The sequence below is a fragment of the Oncorhynchus nerka genome, linkage group LG17, assembly GCF_034236695.1.
Source record: "Oncorhynchus nerka isolate Pitt River linkage group LG17, Oner_Uvic_2.0, whole genome shotgun sequence".
Taxonomy (NCBI): Eukaryota; Metazoa; Chordata; class Actinopteri; order Salmoniformes; family Salmonidae; genus Oncorhynchus; species Oncorhynchus nerka.
The window spans coordinates 33,857,584-33,876,743 of NC_088412.1; the positions used below are offsets into that span (position 1 = coordinate 33,857,584).

Genomic DNA, 19,160 nt, shown 5'->3' on the forward strand with positions numbered 1-19,160 from the left:
ACAGCCCAATGGTCCTCCTCATAATCACCATCAGGAACATCATGGTTCATCCTCCACTTTCTCCTCCTCCTCTACATTCCACTCTTCATGCCTCTGTCCATCCCTCTCGTTCTCCAGGGTCGTCCTGTATACTGCATCCATCTGAAATGGATTCTAAATGCCTCTGCAATAAACACTGCATCAATAAAATGCGTTTTTTGTAACTTATTTTGTACGTAATGTTTCTGCAACCGTATCTTATGGCAAAAAAAGAGCTTCTGGATATCAGGACAGCAATCACTCACCTCGGATTAGACAATGATTTTTTTCTACAACAAGGAGGACACTGAGGACGTTCTCCAAACACCCCACAGGGCCAACATCCCCATTATTTGCAAGAGGAAGCGACGCAGGTACAGAGGACAAAGAGTCGGACACCTCGTCAGGACCCAGAGAAGGCAAGTGGGAAAGCTGCCGTTATCGTCAATACTACTTTCCAAAATGCAATCATTGGACAATAAATTAGACGAGGTACGATTGCGAATATCCTTCCAATGGGACATCAAAAACTGTAGCCTATAGCCTATGTTTCATGGAATAGTGGCTGAATGACGACATGGATATTCAGCTAGGATATATACGCTGCACCGGCAAGATAGAACAGCACACTCCAGTAAGACGAGGGGGTCGGTCTGTGCATATTTGTAAACAACAGCTGGTGCACGAAATCTAAGGAAGTCTCGAGATTTTGCTCGCCTGAAGTAGAGTATATTGTGATAAATTGGTGGCCACACTACTTTTCAGCTATACTTTTCGTGCCTGTTTATTTACCACCACAGACAGATTCTGGCACTAAGACCGCACTCAGTCAGCTGTATAAGGGAATAAGCAAACAGTAAACCGCTCACCCAGAGGTGGCGCTCCTAGTGGCCGGAGACTTTAATGCAAGGAAACTGAAATCAGTTCTACCAAATTTCTATCTACATGTTAAATGTGCAACCAGAGGGATTTTTTTTGATCACCTGTACTCCACACACAGAGACGCGCACAAAGCTCTCCCTCGCCCTGCATTTGGTAAATCCGACCACAACTCTATCTTCCTGATTCCTGCTTACAAGCAAAAATTAAAGCAGGAAGCACCAGTGACTCGGTCTATAAAAAAAGTGGTCAGATGAAGCAGATGCTAAACTACGGGACTGTTTTGCTATCCGATGGCATTGAGGAGTACACCACATTAGTCACTGGCTTTATCAATAAGTGCATCGAGGACGTCGTCCCCACAGTGACTGTACGTACATACCCCAACCAGAAGCCATGGATTACAGGCAACATCCGCACTGAGCTAAAGGGTAGAGCTGCCGCTTTCATGGTGCGGGATTCTAACCCGGAAGCTTACAAGAAATCCTGCTATGCCCTGCGATGAACCATCAAACAGGCAAAGCGTCAATACAGGGCTAAGATTGAATCATACAACACCGGCTCTGATGCTTGTCTTATGTGGCAGGGCTTGTAAACTATTACAGACTACAAAGGGAAGCACAGCTGCGAGCTGCCCAGTGACACGAGCCTTCCAGATGAGCTAAATCACTTCAATGCTCCCTTCGAGGCAAGCAACATTGAGGCATGCATGAGAGCATCAGCTGTTCCGGACGACTGTGTGATCACGCTCTCCGTAGTCGACGTGAGTAAGACCTTTAAACAGGTCAACATACACAAGGCTGCAGGGCCAGACGGATTACCAGGGCGTGTGCTCCAGGCATGTGCTGACCAACTGGCAGGTGTCTTCACTGACATTTTCTACATGTTTCTGATTGAGTCTCTAATACCAACATGTTTCAAGCAGTCCACCATAGTCCCTGTGCCCAAGAACACAAAGGCAACCTACAGAAATGACTACAGAGCAGTAGCACTCACATCTGTTGCCATGAAGTGCTTTGAAAGGCTGTTCATGGCTCACATCAGCACCATTATCCCAGAAACCCTAGACCCACTCTAATTTGCATACCGCCCAAACAAATCCACAGATAATGCAATCTCTATTGCACTCCACACTGCCCTTTCACACCTGGACAAAAGGAACACTTATGTGAGAATGCTATTCATTGACTACACCTCAGAGTTCAACACCATAGTACCCTCAAAGCTCATCACTAAGTTAACGATCCTGGGACTAAACACCTTCCTCTGCAACTGGATCCTGGACTTCCTGACGTGCCGCCCCCAGGTGGTGAGGGTAGGTAGCAAAATATCTGCCACGCTGATCCTCAACACTGGAGCTCCCCAGGGGTGCGTGCTCAGCCCCCTCCTGTACTCCCTGTTCACCCATGACTATATGGCCAGGCACGACTCCAACGACAAATCCTATTCCCCCTCAGGAAACTAAAAAGATTTGGCATGGGTCCTGAGATCCTCAAAAGGTTCTACAACTGCAACATCGAGAGCATCTGATCAATTGCTCGGCCTCTGACAAGGCATAGTCACTTTAACTATACATTCATGAGAGCATCCTGACTGGTTGCATCACTGCCTGGTACGGCAATTGCTCGGCCTCTGACCGCAAGGCATAGTCACTTTAACTATACATTCATGTACATATGTACATACTACCTCATTTGGACCAACCAACCAGTGCTCCCGCACATTGGCTAACCGGGCTGTCTGCATTGTGTCCCACCACCCGTCAACCTCTCTTTTTTACGCTACTGCTACTCTCTGTTCATCATATATGCATAGTCACTTTAACCATATCTACATGTACATAGTACCTCAATCAGTCTGACTAACCGGTGTCTGTATGTAGCCTCACTACTTTTATAGCCTCGCTACTGTATATAGCCTGTCTTTTTACTGTTGTTTTATTTCTTTACTTACCTATTGTTCACCTAATACCTTTTTTGCACTATTGGTTAGAGCCTGTAAGTAAGCATTTCACTGTAAAGTCTACTACACCTGTTGTATTCAGCACACGTGACAAAAATACTTTGATTTGATTTGATCCTGGCAATTCTGCCGCCCTAGGCAAGACAAAAATATTGATGCCCTCCAAAAATTAAAATACTCCCAGTATGCAAAATTATGTTTAAAATAAGTATTGTCCGGATGTTTAAAATACGTATTGTCCGGATGTTTAAAATACGTATTGTCCGGATGTTTAAAATACGTATTGTCCGGATGTTTAAAATCAAATCATGCCTTTTGCACAAATTGTATTAGTCCGGATGTTTAAATCATAGTGCCATCTGTATTGTCCGGATGTTTAAAATGGCTCAGGTCAACGTATTAGCCTCCTGGTTCATGTTTAAAAATTAAAAAGTATCTCACTGATTGTCCCTGGATGTTTAAAATTAAAATACGTATTGTCCGGATGTTTAAAACACGTTTTCCGGATGTTGAAAATACGTATTGTCCGGATGTTTAAAATACGTATTGTCCGGATGTTTAAAATACGTTTTCCGGGTGTTGAAAATACGTATTGTCCGGATGTTTAAAATACGTATTGTCCGGATGTTTAAAATACGTTTTCCGGGTGTTGAAAATACTTATTTTCTGAACATTGAAAAATATGTATTTTTCACATGTTGAAATCGGGTTCATTTTAATTTTTGAATGAAAGTAGAAAATACGTCATTTACAATGAGACAATCCTACAGGACGGAGGTGAGAACCCTGGCGGAGTGGCGCCAGGAAAATAACCTCTCCCTCGCCGTCAACAAAACGAAGGAGCTAATCGTGGACTACAGGAGACAGCAGAGAGAACACGCCCCCACCCACATCGACGGGCCACAGTGGAGAGGGGTAAAAACATCAGGTTCCTCTGTGTGCAAATCCCAGAGGACCTGAAATAGTCCCTCCACAGTGAAAGTGCGATGAAGACGGTGCAACAGTGCCTTGGCGAATTCGCCTTGGCCCCTAAGACCCTCACAAACTTCTACAGATGCACCATCAAGAGCATTCTGTTGGGCTGTACAGAACCTGCACTTCCCGCAACTGCAGGACTCTCCAGAGAGGGGTGCGGTCAGCCCAATGCATCACTGGGACATTTACAGACCTTGAGGACATTTACAGCACCCGGTGTCACAGGAAGGCCAAGAAGATCACCAAGGACCTCAGCCACCCGAACCACGGCCTGTTGACCCTGCTACCATTTACAGTTGAAGTCGAAAGTTTACATACACTTAGGTTGGAGTCATTAAAACTCGTTTTTCAACACCTCCACAAATTTCTTGTTAACAAACTATAGTTTTGGCAAGTCGGTTAGGACATCTACTTTGTGCATTACACAAGTCATTTTTCCAACAATTAAGTTGACTGTACCTTTATACAGCTTGGAAAATTCCAGAAAATTATGTCATGGCTTTAGAAGCTTCTGATAGGCTAATTGACATCATTTGTGTCAATTGGAGGTCTACCCGTGGATGTATTTCAAGGCCTACCTTCAAACTCAGTGCCTCTTTGCTTGACATCATGGGGAAATCAAAAGAAATCAGCCAGCTCCTGTCGAAGTCTGGTTCATCCTTGGGAGCAATTTCCAAATGCCTGAATGTACCACGTTCATCTTTACAAACAATAGTACGGAAGTATAAACACCATGGGACCACGCAGCCGTCATACCGCTCAGGGAGAAGACGCGTTCTGTCTCCTAGAGATGAACGTACTGTGGTGCGAAAAGTGCAAATCAATCCCAGAAAAACAGCAAAGGACCTTGTGTAAATGCTGGAGGAAACAGGTACAAAAGTATCTATATCCACAGTAAAAAGAGTCCTATATCGACATAACCTGAAAGGCCACTCAGCAAGGAAGATGCCACTGACCCAAACCGCCTTAAAGCCAGACTACGGTTTGCAACTGCACATGGGGACAAAGATCGTACTTTTTGGAGAAATGTCCTGAGGTCTGATGAAACAAAAATAGAATTGTTTGGCCATAATGACCATCGTTATGTTTGGAGGTAAAAGGGGGAGTGGTGCACTTCACAAAATAGATAGCTTCATGAGAAAGGAAATGGGAAAGTGGGAATCCTAACTGACCTAAAACAGGGAATTTTTACTAGGATTAAATGTCAGGAATTGTGAAGAACTGAGTTTAAATGTATTTGGCTCAAGTGTATGTAAACTTTAGACCTCAACTGTTGAATGAGGAGACAGTACAGCTGCATCAAAGGAAATGGAACAGAGGGGACTGTGAAGGGACAAACACACAAACACATACACACACTGACACACTACCACACACACACACATTGTTTTAGTTTTGGTTTGTACGTCATTGTATTTTACATTCGTGTGACTGTCCCTGTTTTTTGTGGACCCCAGGAAGAGAAGCTGCTGCTTTTGCAAAATCTAATGGGGATCCAAATAAACAAACAAAGCTTGGACCAACAGACTGATAAACAGCTTCTATCTTCAGGCCACCAGACTGTTAAAGAGTCATCACTAGCCGGCCTCCACTCGATAGCCTGCCCTGCACTTTAGAGATTACTGCCCTATGTACATCTATGAATTGGGATTTTAAGGGGTTTTAAGTGGAGTGTTAAAGTTAAAATCAAAATTGAAGAGCATCTCAGAATAATTAATTGAACACTGGTCACTTGAATAATGTTTACATACTGTTTTTCCCACTTTATATGTATATACTGTATTTTAGTCATGGCTCATACTATATAATGTAGGGCATGGTCTCTACAAGGTGTTGAAAGCATTCCACAGCCCATGTTGACTCCAATGCTTCCCACAGTTGTGTCAAGTTGGCTGGATTTCCTATGGTGGGGGATGGACCATTCTTGATACACACGGGAAACTGTTGAGCGTGAAAAACCCAACAGCGTTGCAGTTCTTGACACAAAGCTACCTCCATAACCCGTTCAAAGGCACTTAAATCTTTTGTCTTGCCTATTCACCCTGTGAATGGCACACACAAAATCCATCACTCAGCTGTCTCCTCCCATTCATCGACACCGATTGAAGTGGATTTAACAATAAGTGACATCAATAAGGGATCACAGCTTTCATCTGGAATCACCTGGTCAGTCTATGTCATGGAAAGAGTACGTGTTCTTCATGTTTTGTATACTCTGTATAGTCCAGACTGTGTCCAGCAGCTCTCTGTGCCTGTCCCCTGAAGCTCCTACTCTCTCTCCTCCAGCCTGGCCCACAGAGCCCCAGGCTCCCACTCTCCCATCTGATCACTATCTTCTGCTCTGTTCTGGGGACCAGAGGACTCTTACACAATGTGCAGCTGAATTATTAAAGGAACATATGCTGCAGCAGTTACCCAGCCGTGTCAAACTCAGCACAGAGCCAAAGGAACTGCTCACACACACACGAACAAACACAGGCACACACTCTCGCAAACACATAGACTCTGGCACACAAACACAGTCAAGTAAACACAGACACAAAAATCCATGCAAGCGCAGGCATGCGCCTACACACGGACACACGCACAAACATGCACACAAGTCCTGACGTACACACACAAACACACGCATGTGCACGCACACACACACACACACACACACACACACACACACACACACACACACACACACACACACACACACACACACACACACACACATCTTATACCCTCTACAGAGAATCACAGAAACTGCAGACACAGCATAGAGATCACCGACATCATACTGATTTAAACACAATCGCCACTGACAAAACAATATAGACATAGACACACAGCATATACACATTTCATATAGTGCACAAAAGAAAACACACAACCACTCACTCAAACGAACACACACATACCTTCCTGGGGCACACTGGCGTTCCTGGCATTATCTTGTTCCTCTGCGGTCTCATTGGACACGGAAGTGCCACTCTTGGTCCTCCGCAGGACACTGAAAGCACGGTTCAACCGCCTGAAGGAGCGGCTCCTGACCGAGGTGCGGTCATAGTTTCGGACTGAGGGGAGAGAGAGACAGGGGCACACTTTATAGATCAGCCCTGTTCTGACTGAACATGTCTGGACAAGTCTCTGAGACCACTTCTCCACAGCCAATCAGATGCCGGAGATCTCTCGTTCTCTCTGCCTCTACAAAAGCCCTAACAACAGCTTGAACACATTTGTTTTAGGGATTCCAATCAATACCCTTCAGCAATTCCCCAAAACACTCATTATTACAAGAAAGAATAGAAATTCACACTCGAGGGAGGGGGCCTAGAAACTCTGCAGGGGTGATGGGCTTTGTAAACTGCAGCAGTCATTTTTATGTAATCTCTCAGCTAAAACTGGGTGCAGTGAGACCCTACTATAATCTTCTATAGTTGAGATTCTGGCAGGGAGTGTGCGTCCCTGGCTCTACCAGAGCAGAGCAGGCTGCAGTGGAGTGAGAGCCCCAGCCTGGCTGCCCTGAGAGCGGAGCAGTGGGCCTCTGCAGCGCCCCTCCCTCCCTCTGCGGGCCTGGGGAGATGCGAGGCCTCCTGACAGCCACATTATTCTTTAAACGCACCCAGCGCTTCTGGAGCTGACAGCTTGTTCAGCAGCAGTGGCTCTGCATGGTGGTGGGTACTCCGCTCCGCAGCCCTGGTGCCAAAGTGCTGGTGCAACGTCATTTGATGCCCCCCCAAGAGCGGTGCGCTCACGTTGAGAGGGGGGATGTGAGTGAGTGTGACACGCGTGAGTGGCTCCAGGGTTCACAGGTGGGATGAGTGGAGGGTGAGGGGCTAACACGTCATTCAGCATTAATGGACCTGGGCTATATTTAACCCTCATTCCTCCCACTCTCACTCCCTCTCTTTACATTTTCCCTCCCTGCCTCCCTCTCTCTCTCGCTCTCTTTCTCTACCCCTCCAGCCCAGGACAGAGATTTTATAGATCGGTGAAAAATCGATGCTATAAAAGCTAATTGAAGAACAGGATTTCCATCAAAGATCATTAAGTAGTACAGATACTGTATGTAAGTCTGCGTGGGTTATGGGATGTACACTACAGCTCAAAAGTTTAGGGTCACTTTTTTATTTTTTTTATTTTAATGGACAAAAAATGTGCTTTTTTTTTTTTAAACAAGGACATTTCTAAGTGACCCCAAACTTTTGAACGGTAGTGTATATCTGGTGTGTGGGTATGAGGGGGGAAAATACATGTTTGAATAGTGTTTACTGGTGGTATCTATGTAAGTGAGGGACTATGAAACTGTGACTAGAAAGCCTCCACTGGCTCCCTGCTTTCTATTGATTTTCAATCAGTCACAGTGACAAACAGTGTGATGCGCGCACGCACACACACACACACACACACACACACACACACACACACACACACACACACACACACACACACACACACACACACACACACACACAGTGCTTTATAGATCAGAGAAAGGTTACTAGGTGCAGCACTACCCATAACCGTACGCACACACACACTCACTCTTCTTGGAACTGCTGCGGGCTGCCAGGCTTGTGGTGCTTCCTGATTGGCTGTTGTCCTCCATGCTGGGGTCGAAGGCAGGGTTGACGAGGCCGGGCTCGTCTGATAGGAGAGCGACCGCGGAGGAGGTGGGGCCATCGCCGGGCAGGGTGGCCACAGTGAGTTCTGACGTGCTGTCAGTGCAGTCCCCCTCCTGGGAACGTCGCTTCCTGTCGGCAGACAGGCCATAGTGAGACGCCCCTTTACACCTTCAAAAACACACAGGGAGACAAGAACAGCCTGTCAGAGACACACACTATAGACCCAGCTGGGAGAGGTCACGCATCAACAACAACAACAGCAACCTACCAAGAAAAACCTAAAAAGAGGTTAAAATGGGATACTGCAACAGAGACGTTGTATAATGTAGCCTGTGATGGAAGGAACTATTATTACACTCTCAGTGACTCATCACCAATTACAGGATGTGTCATGAATATATGATGCAGTGAACACACGACAGCCACTGAATCACGGAACAGAATAGACTATCAGTCAACAGTCCTGAATCCTCTTGAATCGTCAGTGGCTCAGTAGTGACAAATAGTCCAGTCCAGGTAGAGAGGATATGGACAGGGATTAAACCAGAGAGATTAAGGTTAAAGGTCACCACCATCTCAGGAGCAGTGGTTAATATGATGTGACCTCTGACCCATCACCCCGTGGATGCATCCATCTCCTCACCTCTACTTCCTGATCCAAGCTGCCCAGAGGGGACATCTATTTGACCTCATGACTGATGTCATCATCTTGACAAGTGATTCCTCCTCAAGCAACATCACACACTCAATACACAACCTGCTAGTGTATAATAGTATATTTTCTTATGTAGACAACTGATCATTGTATTTGTATTTGTATTTTTTATGGTTGTTCTTCTGAATTAAAAACTGGATTGATACTGTCATATTGTTATTCTGTCTTGTCACCGTTTCTGTCTTATTTGATCAGTCAGTGTATAATTAAGCAATAAGGACCAATGGGGTGTCATGACGTTGGCCTCTTTGGGTATAGCAACCCCACCCGCAAATGGATTGATCTCTGACCTCAGCAGCTAACCCTAATTCAACCCTAATTATGCCATTAGTGGAAAAGCAGACAACAACACTTTCCAAAACCAACCATCGGGCGCAGGCCTCGTAAAGGTTCTCTCCAGTCTAGCCCTGATGTCTTGCCACCCAAGAGTGGCATCTGTCCAATACCGCAGTGCACAGCTGAAGCACGAGCAGGTAATGGGAGACATAAAGGGACAAAGGGAGAGAACCGGGAAACCGACGACAAATGCAGGAAAGGGAAAGATTCTGCTAGCTATGGAACTGCGCTTGAAAACTGAACAATTAAATGTAATTGCAAAAACGTATGACGATGAACAAGCACAAGCTCTTCAACAAAATCGTTTTCTACAGGAACAAAATCATATGCTACAGGAAGAAATCAATTGAGGCAAAACTAAATACGATGACGTTCACGCCAAACTAGATCAATCTGAAGAGTTATCTACAAACAGGAGCGCTCAACTTGATAACATGCAGTTTTGTTGAACGTTACTCAAAGTAACACGGTTCTACTCAAAACGCTGCAGACCAAAGACGATCAGTTAATGAACACAATGACAAAGTTTGATGACAAATCAGCAGAACTTGTTGAAGTCGCTGACCAAATGAATGATGAGAGAACTCAGGTGATGAAGATGGAAAGAAAAAGATGTTGAAAATCCTCTTGGGGCAGAATCCGATCCGAGGAGGTATTACGATATCTCGACACATTCCATCAGCCAACATGATTGACCATTCTTTTCATGATTTTGAGCCAGCTGTCTCTGTGAATAAGCAACTTCCCTCCTCCTTGCAGTCGTGCAAGATGGTAGTTGAGATGAACTTCTCTTGCCCTTCGGACACTTCCGCAAGCACTGCGGCCGTCGCAGCAAGAAAAACATCAATGCGCAGAGTATACTCTGCTTCCGATGATACACCTTCGACTTTGTTGGGGACTGTCACCCCTTACAATGACACTAATGGCGTCAGTTCAGCAACTGACCCGATGACTCCCACTGGTGAAACACTTTGTGATATCACAGACCGATATCCTCGTCTCAGTTCGCAGGTACTGAAGAAGTTGCCACACGCGGACACGGTGGTGATTGACATGCCTCTACTGCCACTGAGGGTGTTGAAGCACAAACACCAGGAGATTTGGTTGAAGGGCTACAGCCATTCTCATAACAACGCGTCTGCTGACAACTCGTACATAGGGTTCGACCTTTTCGTTTGCGCCTCGGACACCAACACCACCCGCTGGTGGGGGGGTCCGGAGACACAAAGGGGGGGAATAGTAGCCCAGACCCATGATGAGCCTCATCGTGGCCGGTGGGGGGGGGGTCGAGACTACGGACAACACCGTACGAGGCCGCCAGAGCATAAATCAAATCTAGTTGTAAACTCCCCTATGAGAACAGTGAGTAGCAGACAGGCCCCTGTACGGGGATTAACACATCTAAGATAGTACTGAGGTATACCACACTGGTCGTAAAGGAAGTCCAGTGGACTTGTCCACCTCCAAAACAAATGGCAACAATAATCATTCCTTGCCATGTGTAGGATCAACTACAATACAACTAGTAAAATGCTCCAATCATGTGTTCTGGTAGTATAATATTTCAGAATAAATCGGTAGGATAACTGGTCCCTTTGAGCACCAGTACCAATACCAGCGACAGTCAGTCTAGCTACAATCAGTAAGAAGGTTAGAGACCTAACCAATCAAATTACCCTTGACAACAGCGACATAGGAGTCACTCAGAGTGCAACACGTGGAAGGGAATCTTCAGTGCACTCTTCCAATGGTTAACACACATGTTACTAATAAATAGAATCCTCCATTCAGGAGGAATATTATTAGAATCATTAACCACGATCACACCACGTACGACTGGTCCAATACTTAGAGTACTTCCGTCGTGAGGTTAGCTCCTCCGTGGATAACATAGCTATGAAATAGACTTCATACCTATCACCACTACAATAGTGGAAGACACAGTGACTTGTAGTAAAAACTACTATAGACTCCCTTGACACCAATTCTGACTGACTTCCAGGCATTGACCTGAAAATTACCTAACTACGTCAGACTCATTCAGAACAAGTTGTAATCTGCCAGGATACTTGCTTTTCTTCCCTTGACATGCGCGCTTGTGTAAGCATAAACGCACATGCACAACGGAACATCCCATTAGGATTTATGCTAGAAGGGTCCAAGCAAAATACCAGCCTTAGTAAATGAAGTTGAACATTTACTTCTAGGCCTTTGACTCCGGACGTAGGTCATCCCTGTAGACTGCCCAAAACTAGTGCCTTACAGCTGTAAACTTATCACATAGTTATCAATTTAGGATAGTGCCTACGCGACACACCAAGTAGGAAAACCCTAGATATGGCATAGAGACAATGCCATGATAGTCATTTTGCCAGAACATTGGACGAATGTAGAATACAGTCCAATTAGATGATTTTTGTGTGAGAACTATATTTTGTACATCTTTTGTTTATGCTTTCATTCCTTTTCGGTTCAGTTCCTTTGACACTTAAGAAGTGATAGAGCCATAAACAAAGTCCACATACAACCATCACTTAGTGCCACAACGCCTCTCATTGGGGAATGAATGTAATTGTAATGTGAATGTAATGAATGTAATGTATATTTCATGAGTGTGTGTGCGTGCGTGCGTTGTTAACATCTGCCTAAGTTACTGCCACAGATCTTCCAGTCTGGACGACGACCAGACTACGGGTCCGGAACGGCGACCCCAAATCCGGACACACATGGTCCATCCTTGTGGCGGCATGCCCTGCTGTCAGGGAGCCTACCAAGGTAAACCACCAGCGATCACGGCGATCACCAACCAGGACATCCCCTGGCCCTCCCTGGGGTACTTTGCAGCTTCCAGGGAACCTACCAAGGTATATCACTAGAAGGGACCGCAACGGCGATCACCAACCGGACATCAACTGCCATCCTTGTGGTGGACTGCTCCGCTTTCAGAGAAGCCTACCAAGTTCAACCACCAGAGGGGACTGCAACGATGATCTACAAACAGGACATCACGTGATCATGATTTTATGTTGACAAACAAGATCCGAACCACCAGGGGCGGTATGTCATGATGTTGGCCTCTTTGGGTATAGCAACCCCATCCCCCTCTCCCTGCCTCCCCCTTGCCTCCTTCAACTAGGCTGCTGTGGTCAGAGGTCGTAAATTCCTGAGAAGACCCTGCCACATGGCCACATAGTAGAGAGAGAGTAAACTTTCATAGAGGACAAAGGAAATCCTTCCACCTCACAGAACTTGAGGTACGAACAAATGTCATGTTCCGGAGAAAGTATAAAAGATCGGTGAAGAATCCAGCTACGAACTAGTCCGTTTGTCACAACTTGGGAAAGCTCATGGGAGACAGTGTGGCCACATTACCATAACGCTGTTTATATAATAGCCTCAGATATGAGATTTACATCTAATTATTGTATACGATGAATGAGTGAGTATGATACTGTTTGTATAATTGTGTAATGTGATTTTGGACTGTTTTATGAAGACAAAATAAAATTCCCTTTTGATTTGAACTAAATCAGAGGACCGCCCCTGAGCCCAGTTAGGGTCAGGCCTCCTGGGACAGCCCCTTTTCTGCCATTCCGGATAAAATCCAACTTTGAGAAATTATCAGCAGACCGAGCTTACTTCAATTACGAGATGGCTAAAGGTTGCAGACCATGTTTTTCTCCATTAGGAGGACAAAGGTTGTAGACCATTGCTGAATCTTTTAACCATACCACGTGGTTAAACTCTTAGACTATTGATACCGACAGAATAAGAACAAGTCTTTTATACTAATTACTAATCTGCAGCTAGGAATTCGGTATCATTGAACGCGAAGAACGACAACCGCCGAAACATCCCTTCTATATCGAATGTCACTTTGAACTACCCCCTCTAACCTAGACAGAGAGAGAGAGGGAGAGAGACGGACAATTCTACGAAAGACACAAACTTTTCACCAGCGATCAAGACGACACACTGAGCGTAAATATATTGATTTATTGCAATTGTTCCCGAATGAGTGAGCGTTCATGTGTAAAGGATTAGCATTTCAATTGTTATAATTATCACTCCGTAGTGACTTCTTAGTCGACCCCCACTTCCCCTTTTATCTAACAAGCCGCCATGCCGGTTCAGCCCACTAGGGCACATTCTCCTATCATTTCATGTAACCACATTTACCTTGTTTGTTTGTTTGTTTATGCATTTCTGTGAATTACTTAGTTAGTAATACATAAATGATTTAAGACAATTGATGTATGGATGACTCATAATGAAGACTGGGTTTGTGCAGATAACCAACAATTTACGACATTTGGAATGAGACTAACGTGAGGTACAGTAAATAATTAATTAATTCGAAGACTAATTGATCAGATAAAATATCTGATATATAAGTTAACTTTGTAATCTGAATATTTTTCTTGGTGCCCCGACTTCCTAGTTAATAAGTTACGTGATTAATCAGTTGATCGCGCAGTAACTAATTACAGAGAATCTTTGATAAAAACTATCAGTCTTCAGTTAATGACAGTAAAGACACGACAGGCGTGTGGTATATGGCCAATATACCACGGCTAAGAGCTATTCTTAGCCAGGATGCAACGAGGAGTGCATGGATACAGCCCTTCGCCGTGGTATATTGGCCATATACCACAATCCCCAGAGGTGCTTTATTGCTATTATAAACTGGTTACCAATGTAATTAGAAGAGTAAAAATATATGTTTTGTCATACCCGTGGTATATGGTCTGATATAGCTTTCAGCGAATTAGCATTCAGAGCTCGAACCACCCAGTTTATGTATTGTGCTGCTCTTTGAGTCACTGTGGATAGGATCGGCTGACAGATGATTGAATTCAAATGTGAACAAATAAATGTTACAGTGGTTATAGAGAGCAGGTAACACAGGAGACATGAGGAATATAAAACACCACAGAGGTCTCAATGTCAAATTCTCCCTCATGAGACTAAGCGTATTCTCAAATTCCCAGTATTGTTCACGTGTTTCACGTCCCTACACTCGCTCTGCAACACAAACTGAACACTCGCTCTGCAACACAAAGAGAACACTCGCTCTGCAACACAAACAGAACACTCGCTCTGCAACACAAACAGAACACTCGCTCTGCAACACAAACAGAACACTCGTTCTGCAACACAAACAGAACACTCACTCTGCAACACAAACAGAACACTCGCTCTGCAACACAAACAGAACACTCGCTCTGCAACACAAACAGAACACTCGCTCTGCAACACAAACAGAACACTCGCTCTGCAACACAAACAGAACACTCGTTCTGCAACACAAACAGAACACTCACTCTGCAACACAAACAGAACACTCGCTCTGCAACACAAACAGAACACTCGCTCTGCAACACAAACAGAACACTCGCTCTGCAACACAAACAACTCGCTCTGCAACACAAACAACTCGCTCTGCAACACAAACAGAACACTCGCTCTGCAACACAAACAGAACACTCGCTCTGCAACACAAACAGAACACTCGCTCTGCAACACAAACAGAACACTCCCTCTGCAACACAAACAGAACACTCGCTCTGCAACACAAACAGAACACTCACTCTGCAACACAAACAGAACACTCGCTCTGCAACACAAACAGAACACTCGCTCTGCAACACAAACAGAACACTCGCTCTGCAACACAAACAGAACACTCCCTCTGCAACACAAACAGAACACTCGCTCTGCAACACAAACAGAACACTCGCTCTGCAACACAAACAGAACACTCCCTCTGCAACACAAACAGAACACTCGCTCTGCAACACAAACAGAATACGCGAAAGGCACAAACACCAACGTGCACATACACGCACAACCCTACAATTGAAATCCTCACAAACTGAGCATGTCGGAGAGTGTGTTTGCAAATAGACAGCAAATAGCTGTCTCTGGTTTTCCCTCTCTTTCCCATAATAAAGGCTTTTGGTTGAAGTGCCAATAGCGGAAGCTGAAACAACATTGTCCTGTCTCTGCCTCTCTGTAGAGCTATGAGAACAAACATTCATTAACTGTCTTTTTATGGGCTGGATCATACCAGGCCCAGTTAGAGCTTCTACTAACACACTCAGACATACACAGCAAACCAGTCTGAAGCAGTGTTTTGTCTCAATCGAGGTCTGTCTGAGCAGGTCATGCTCTGTCCATACATCATAGACGGAGACATTTCATTCTGAACTGGCCTCTATATCTCACTTCCAGCCATAGGGCTTGACTGGCTCCACCAGTCAGCTCTAACACTAGACTAACAGACAGAGTTTGGGGAGCAGTCGGTTCAGTTCGGCATGGGGACTGACATTCAAAGACGAGGGAGACGTTTCAGACAGTGGAGCCAAGCAGAGTCCCATTGATCATGATTTGTGGCCCAGTCAGAGCTTGGCTATGCTGGGACACTTGCTATTACTAAACTCCACCTGTGTTCCACAAGCCTGTCAGATGGAGGGAGGTGTGTGTGCTTACGTGCATGCTTGCGCGCGTGTTTGTGCATGTATTTGTGTGGCGGTCTCTTTCTATCTACCGGAGACTCACCCTAATTCAGAGCTAACATATTGAATCCTATCAAGAGTGTGGAGTCAGCAATATACCACTTAAGCAAGGGTGGTTGGAAGTGGTTGGATAGAAGAAGAATATTTCAGTCCACAACGCTGAGCCCTGCTTCAGTTGAGAGGGGCAGCATCCTTCCACCTGTCACTCGACATCAATTTGTGTAATTAAAGCTGCATGTACATCAGTCACAAAGACTGCTGTTACACCAGCAAGTTACGTGCTTCAAGTGGGGCTAAATTAATTACTTCAGGACATTAGGAACTTTACAACGTGCACAAGAACACATGCGTATGCACGTACGCACGCACACTCACACACCGCAGACACTGGAATACACCTACAGATGACAAGCCTGCAGTACAATACCTTTGGAGAAGCTGACAGTATGGAATTAAATCCTGAGAAAACATTCCCACATTTTACCAACACGGAGGTGTTCAGAGAGTGATTAACAACCAACATGACAAAATATTATGGTATAAATATTATAGTATTCACAAAAGTTTTTGGGCTGTCTAGTTTAGTATTTACTATAGTGTTTTAGTTTTATTATTTTCGACATCGAAGTGGAGGCTTTCTCCTTCAGGAAACCTACTGGAGAAATACTAAAAGAGCACATTTTTGAAAAACTGTAGGTAGGTAGATAGGTAGTGTCGTGACTTGACGTTAACATTCATCTGAAGACTGTTATTTATTCAATGTATTAACTATGTTTCATTGTTACCGAATTAAATGAATCACGTAACAATTAACTCATTAGCATCTGGGGCACCACGAGACCGGTTCTTTAAAGAGTTACCATTTCCCGAATTAAACCCTAAAAGGTCTTTACATATCACATACATAAACTATCAACGGCGGCAGGTAGCCTAGTGGTTAGAGTGTTGGGCCAGTAACCGAAAGGTTGCTGGGTTGAATCCCTGAGCTGACTAGATAAAAATCTGTTGTTTTTCCCCTGAACAAAGCAGTCAATCCCCTGTTCCCTGGTAGACCGTCATTGTAATAAAGGTTCAAGGTTACCTGACTAAATAAAGGTTAAAATAAAAACGTATATCATTCTAAACAGTCGTAACCTCCATGCATCTGCAAAAACCCGAGCCTTACTTATGATTCAGTACCACACAAATTGGTTTAATTATTTATTTACTTGCTAGTTTAATGGGAACACAGGATAAACACACACACTCTGTACTGGTTATTGACTGGAGACGTAATACGCTGAAAACAGGTCCCTAGCGGAATGACAACAACATGGATGCTTGTTATAGAAGAGATGGGGAGAGAGGGACAGAGACACTTAACATTGCCACATTCAGAAACTACTCTCACATACAATAACCATATACTTTGCACACAAACCTCCACCCGTTTTGAGCAAGAAATCATAAAGGGTATGAAAGAAGCAGTAGAGTCTGTACCATCAATCTGTACATCCAAATATGATCCAAGTAATAAGTTCACACAGGGTGTGCGACCAGTGCATCCCAAGTGGTTTGAAGAATGCATTTTCTATGCTAGAGGAAGCTCACGGTACAATATGTTTTTTCTCTCAGAGACAACACCCTAGTCATTGTCTCGTGTGTGCCTTGTTAAAGGCTTTGATACCCTTAATTCAAATCCCCTTCCTTCTGGGGATCAGAGGCACAGGGTTTAGCCACTTAGGCATATCTCCACTGCTGTTTAGAACATTAAAGACTGTCTGGAGGAATTAAGGCCACAATCTCTCCAGTCTGAGGCCAGAGCAGGGAACCCAGACAACAGTCCCCAAGTCGCAGAGGGACAGGGTGGTCCTGAAGCTGGGGACCCTAGAGAAAAGAACCAATGAGCGAAGACAAACAAATGTTGGATAATTTTCTTCCGAACAAACTACTCTTTTTATTTCTCTGCCCTCCTATCTAATACACAAACAAAACCTCCTGCTGTACTGTTGTGTAAATTGTGTTTTTCTGCCCCCTCTCTTCCCTCCCCTGTGTGTGTCAGTGTGTGATTTGTGTTGCGGGGGGATCATGGCTCAGCTTAGTGCTGGCTCATTAGAGCTAGCTGCCTGCCTCAGCAGCAGTACACCATGCCTAGTTCTCCACAGTCACAGACAGACACAGAGAGACGCTTCAGTAATCGCATCATCTCCATTAACCCTGTGATCTGGATAGAGATAGCTAAGAAACACCTTCTCTGGCACAATAATAATTACCCAGCATTCCGTGGGAGGAGCGGCGGAGGAGAGAGGGGAGGATGCGCCCTGGCTGGCTGTGACAAAAACAGTCTTCTTCTTGTGATGTGAAATAAACACCAGCTCACAACTCATCAAAGCCTGTGAGATTCTCCAATCCTCTTTAGGGGTGAGTGGATTATCCTCCCTAACCCAAATACGCTACGCTCTCCCTCTCTCGACTGACTGCAGCAGACAATAATATTATCAGCACAGAATACACAGACAGCACAAATAACCACAGACCATTATCAAAATATGAGCTAGATCAGTCAGTCTGGTGTGGACATGTAACGGCATTTGTCTTCCTCTGACGAGGATTATGAGAGATCGGACCAGTGTGCAGCGTGGTATGTGTCCATGTTAATATTTAATAAATCAACTGAACCCTGAATAACAAAACAACAAAGTGAAAGAACGAAACGACAAAGAAACAGTCCTGTCTGGTGAAGACACAAAACAGAAAAATAATCACCCACAAAACACAGGGGGGAAAAGGCTACCTAAGTATGATTCTCAATCAGAGACAACAAACAACACCTGCCTCTGATTGAGAACCATACCAGGCCAAACACATAACCACAACATAGAAAAAAGAACATAGACTACCCACCCCAACTCACGCCCTGACCAAACTGACACAAAGACATAACAAAGGAACTAAGGTCAGAACGTGACAGGACACAGGGTTGCTTGTATTTGTGTGTGTGGATGTGTGTGTATAGTGTGTGTGTATATGTGTGCAAGCATGTGAATGGCCTTGACTACCCAGAGTGTCTGTCAGGGATGGTCCAGTGTTGTGACCTGAACCCTGATGGACGTATCCATTCTGAAGTTGGTGTATAGCAGGGGTGGGCAACTCCAGTCCTCGAGG

The 19,160-nt window shown here is 44.7% G+C and overlaps 1 protein-coding gene and 1 non-coding gene across 3 annotated transcripts in view; both read right to left on the minus strand.

Annotated features, from left to right (window-relative positions):
• Positions 1-19,160, minus strand: part of lnx1 (ligand of numb-protein X 1) — an 80,150-nt gene that overhangs the window by 30,660 nt on the left and 30,330 nt on the right. For both annotated transcript variants that reach the window (XM_065003130.1, XM_029686409.2), the window contains 2 exons: positions 8,368-8,615; positions 6,741-6,896 (listed from right to left, as the gene is read on the minus strand). In XM_065003130.1, the coding sequence (XP_064859202.1) occupies positions 6,741-6,896; positions 8,368-8,615 (404 nt within the window). The remainder of the gene's footprint in view (positions 1-6,740; positions 6,897-8,367; positions 8,616-19,160) is intronic.
• On the minus strand, positions 16,646-16,698 carry LOC115145544 (U7 small nuclear RNA). The gene has a single exon (XR_003865992.1). It is a non-coding gene; the product is annotated as a U7 small nuclear RNA (small nuclear RNA).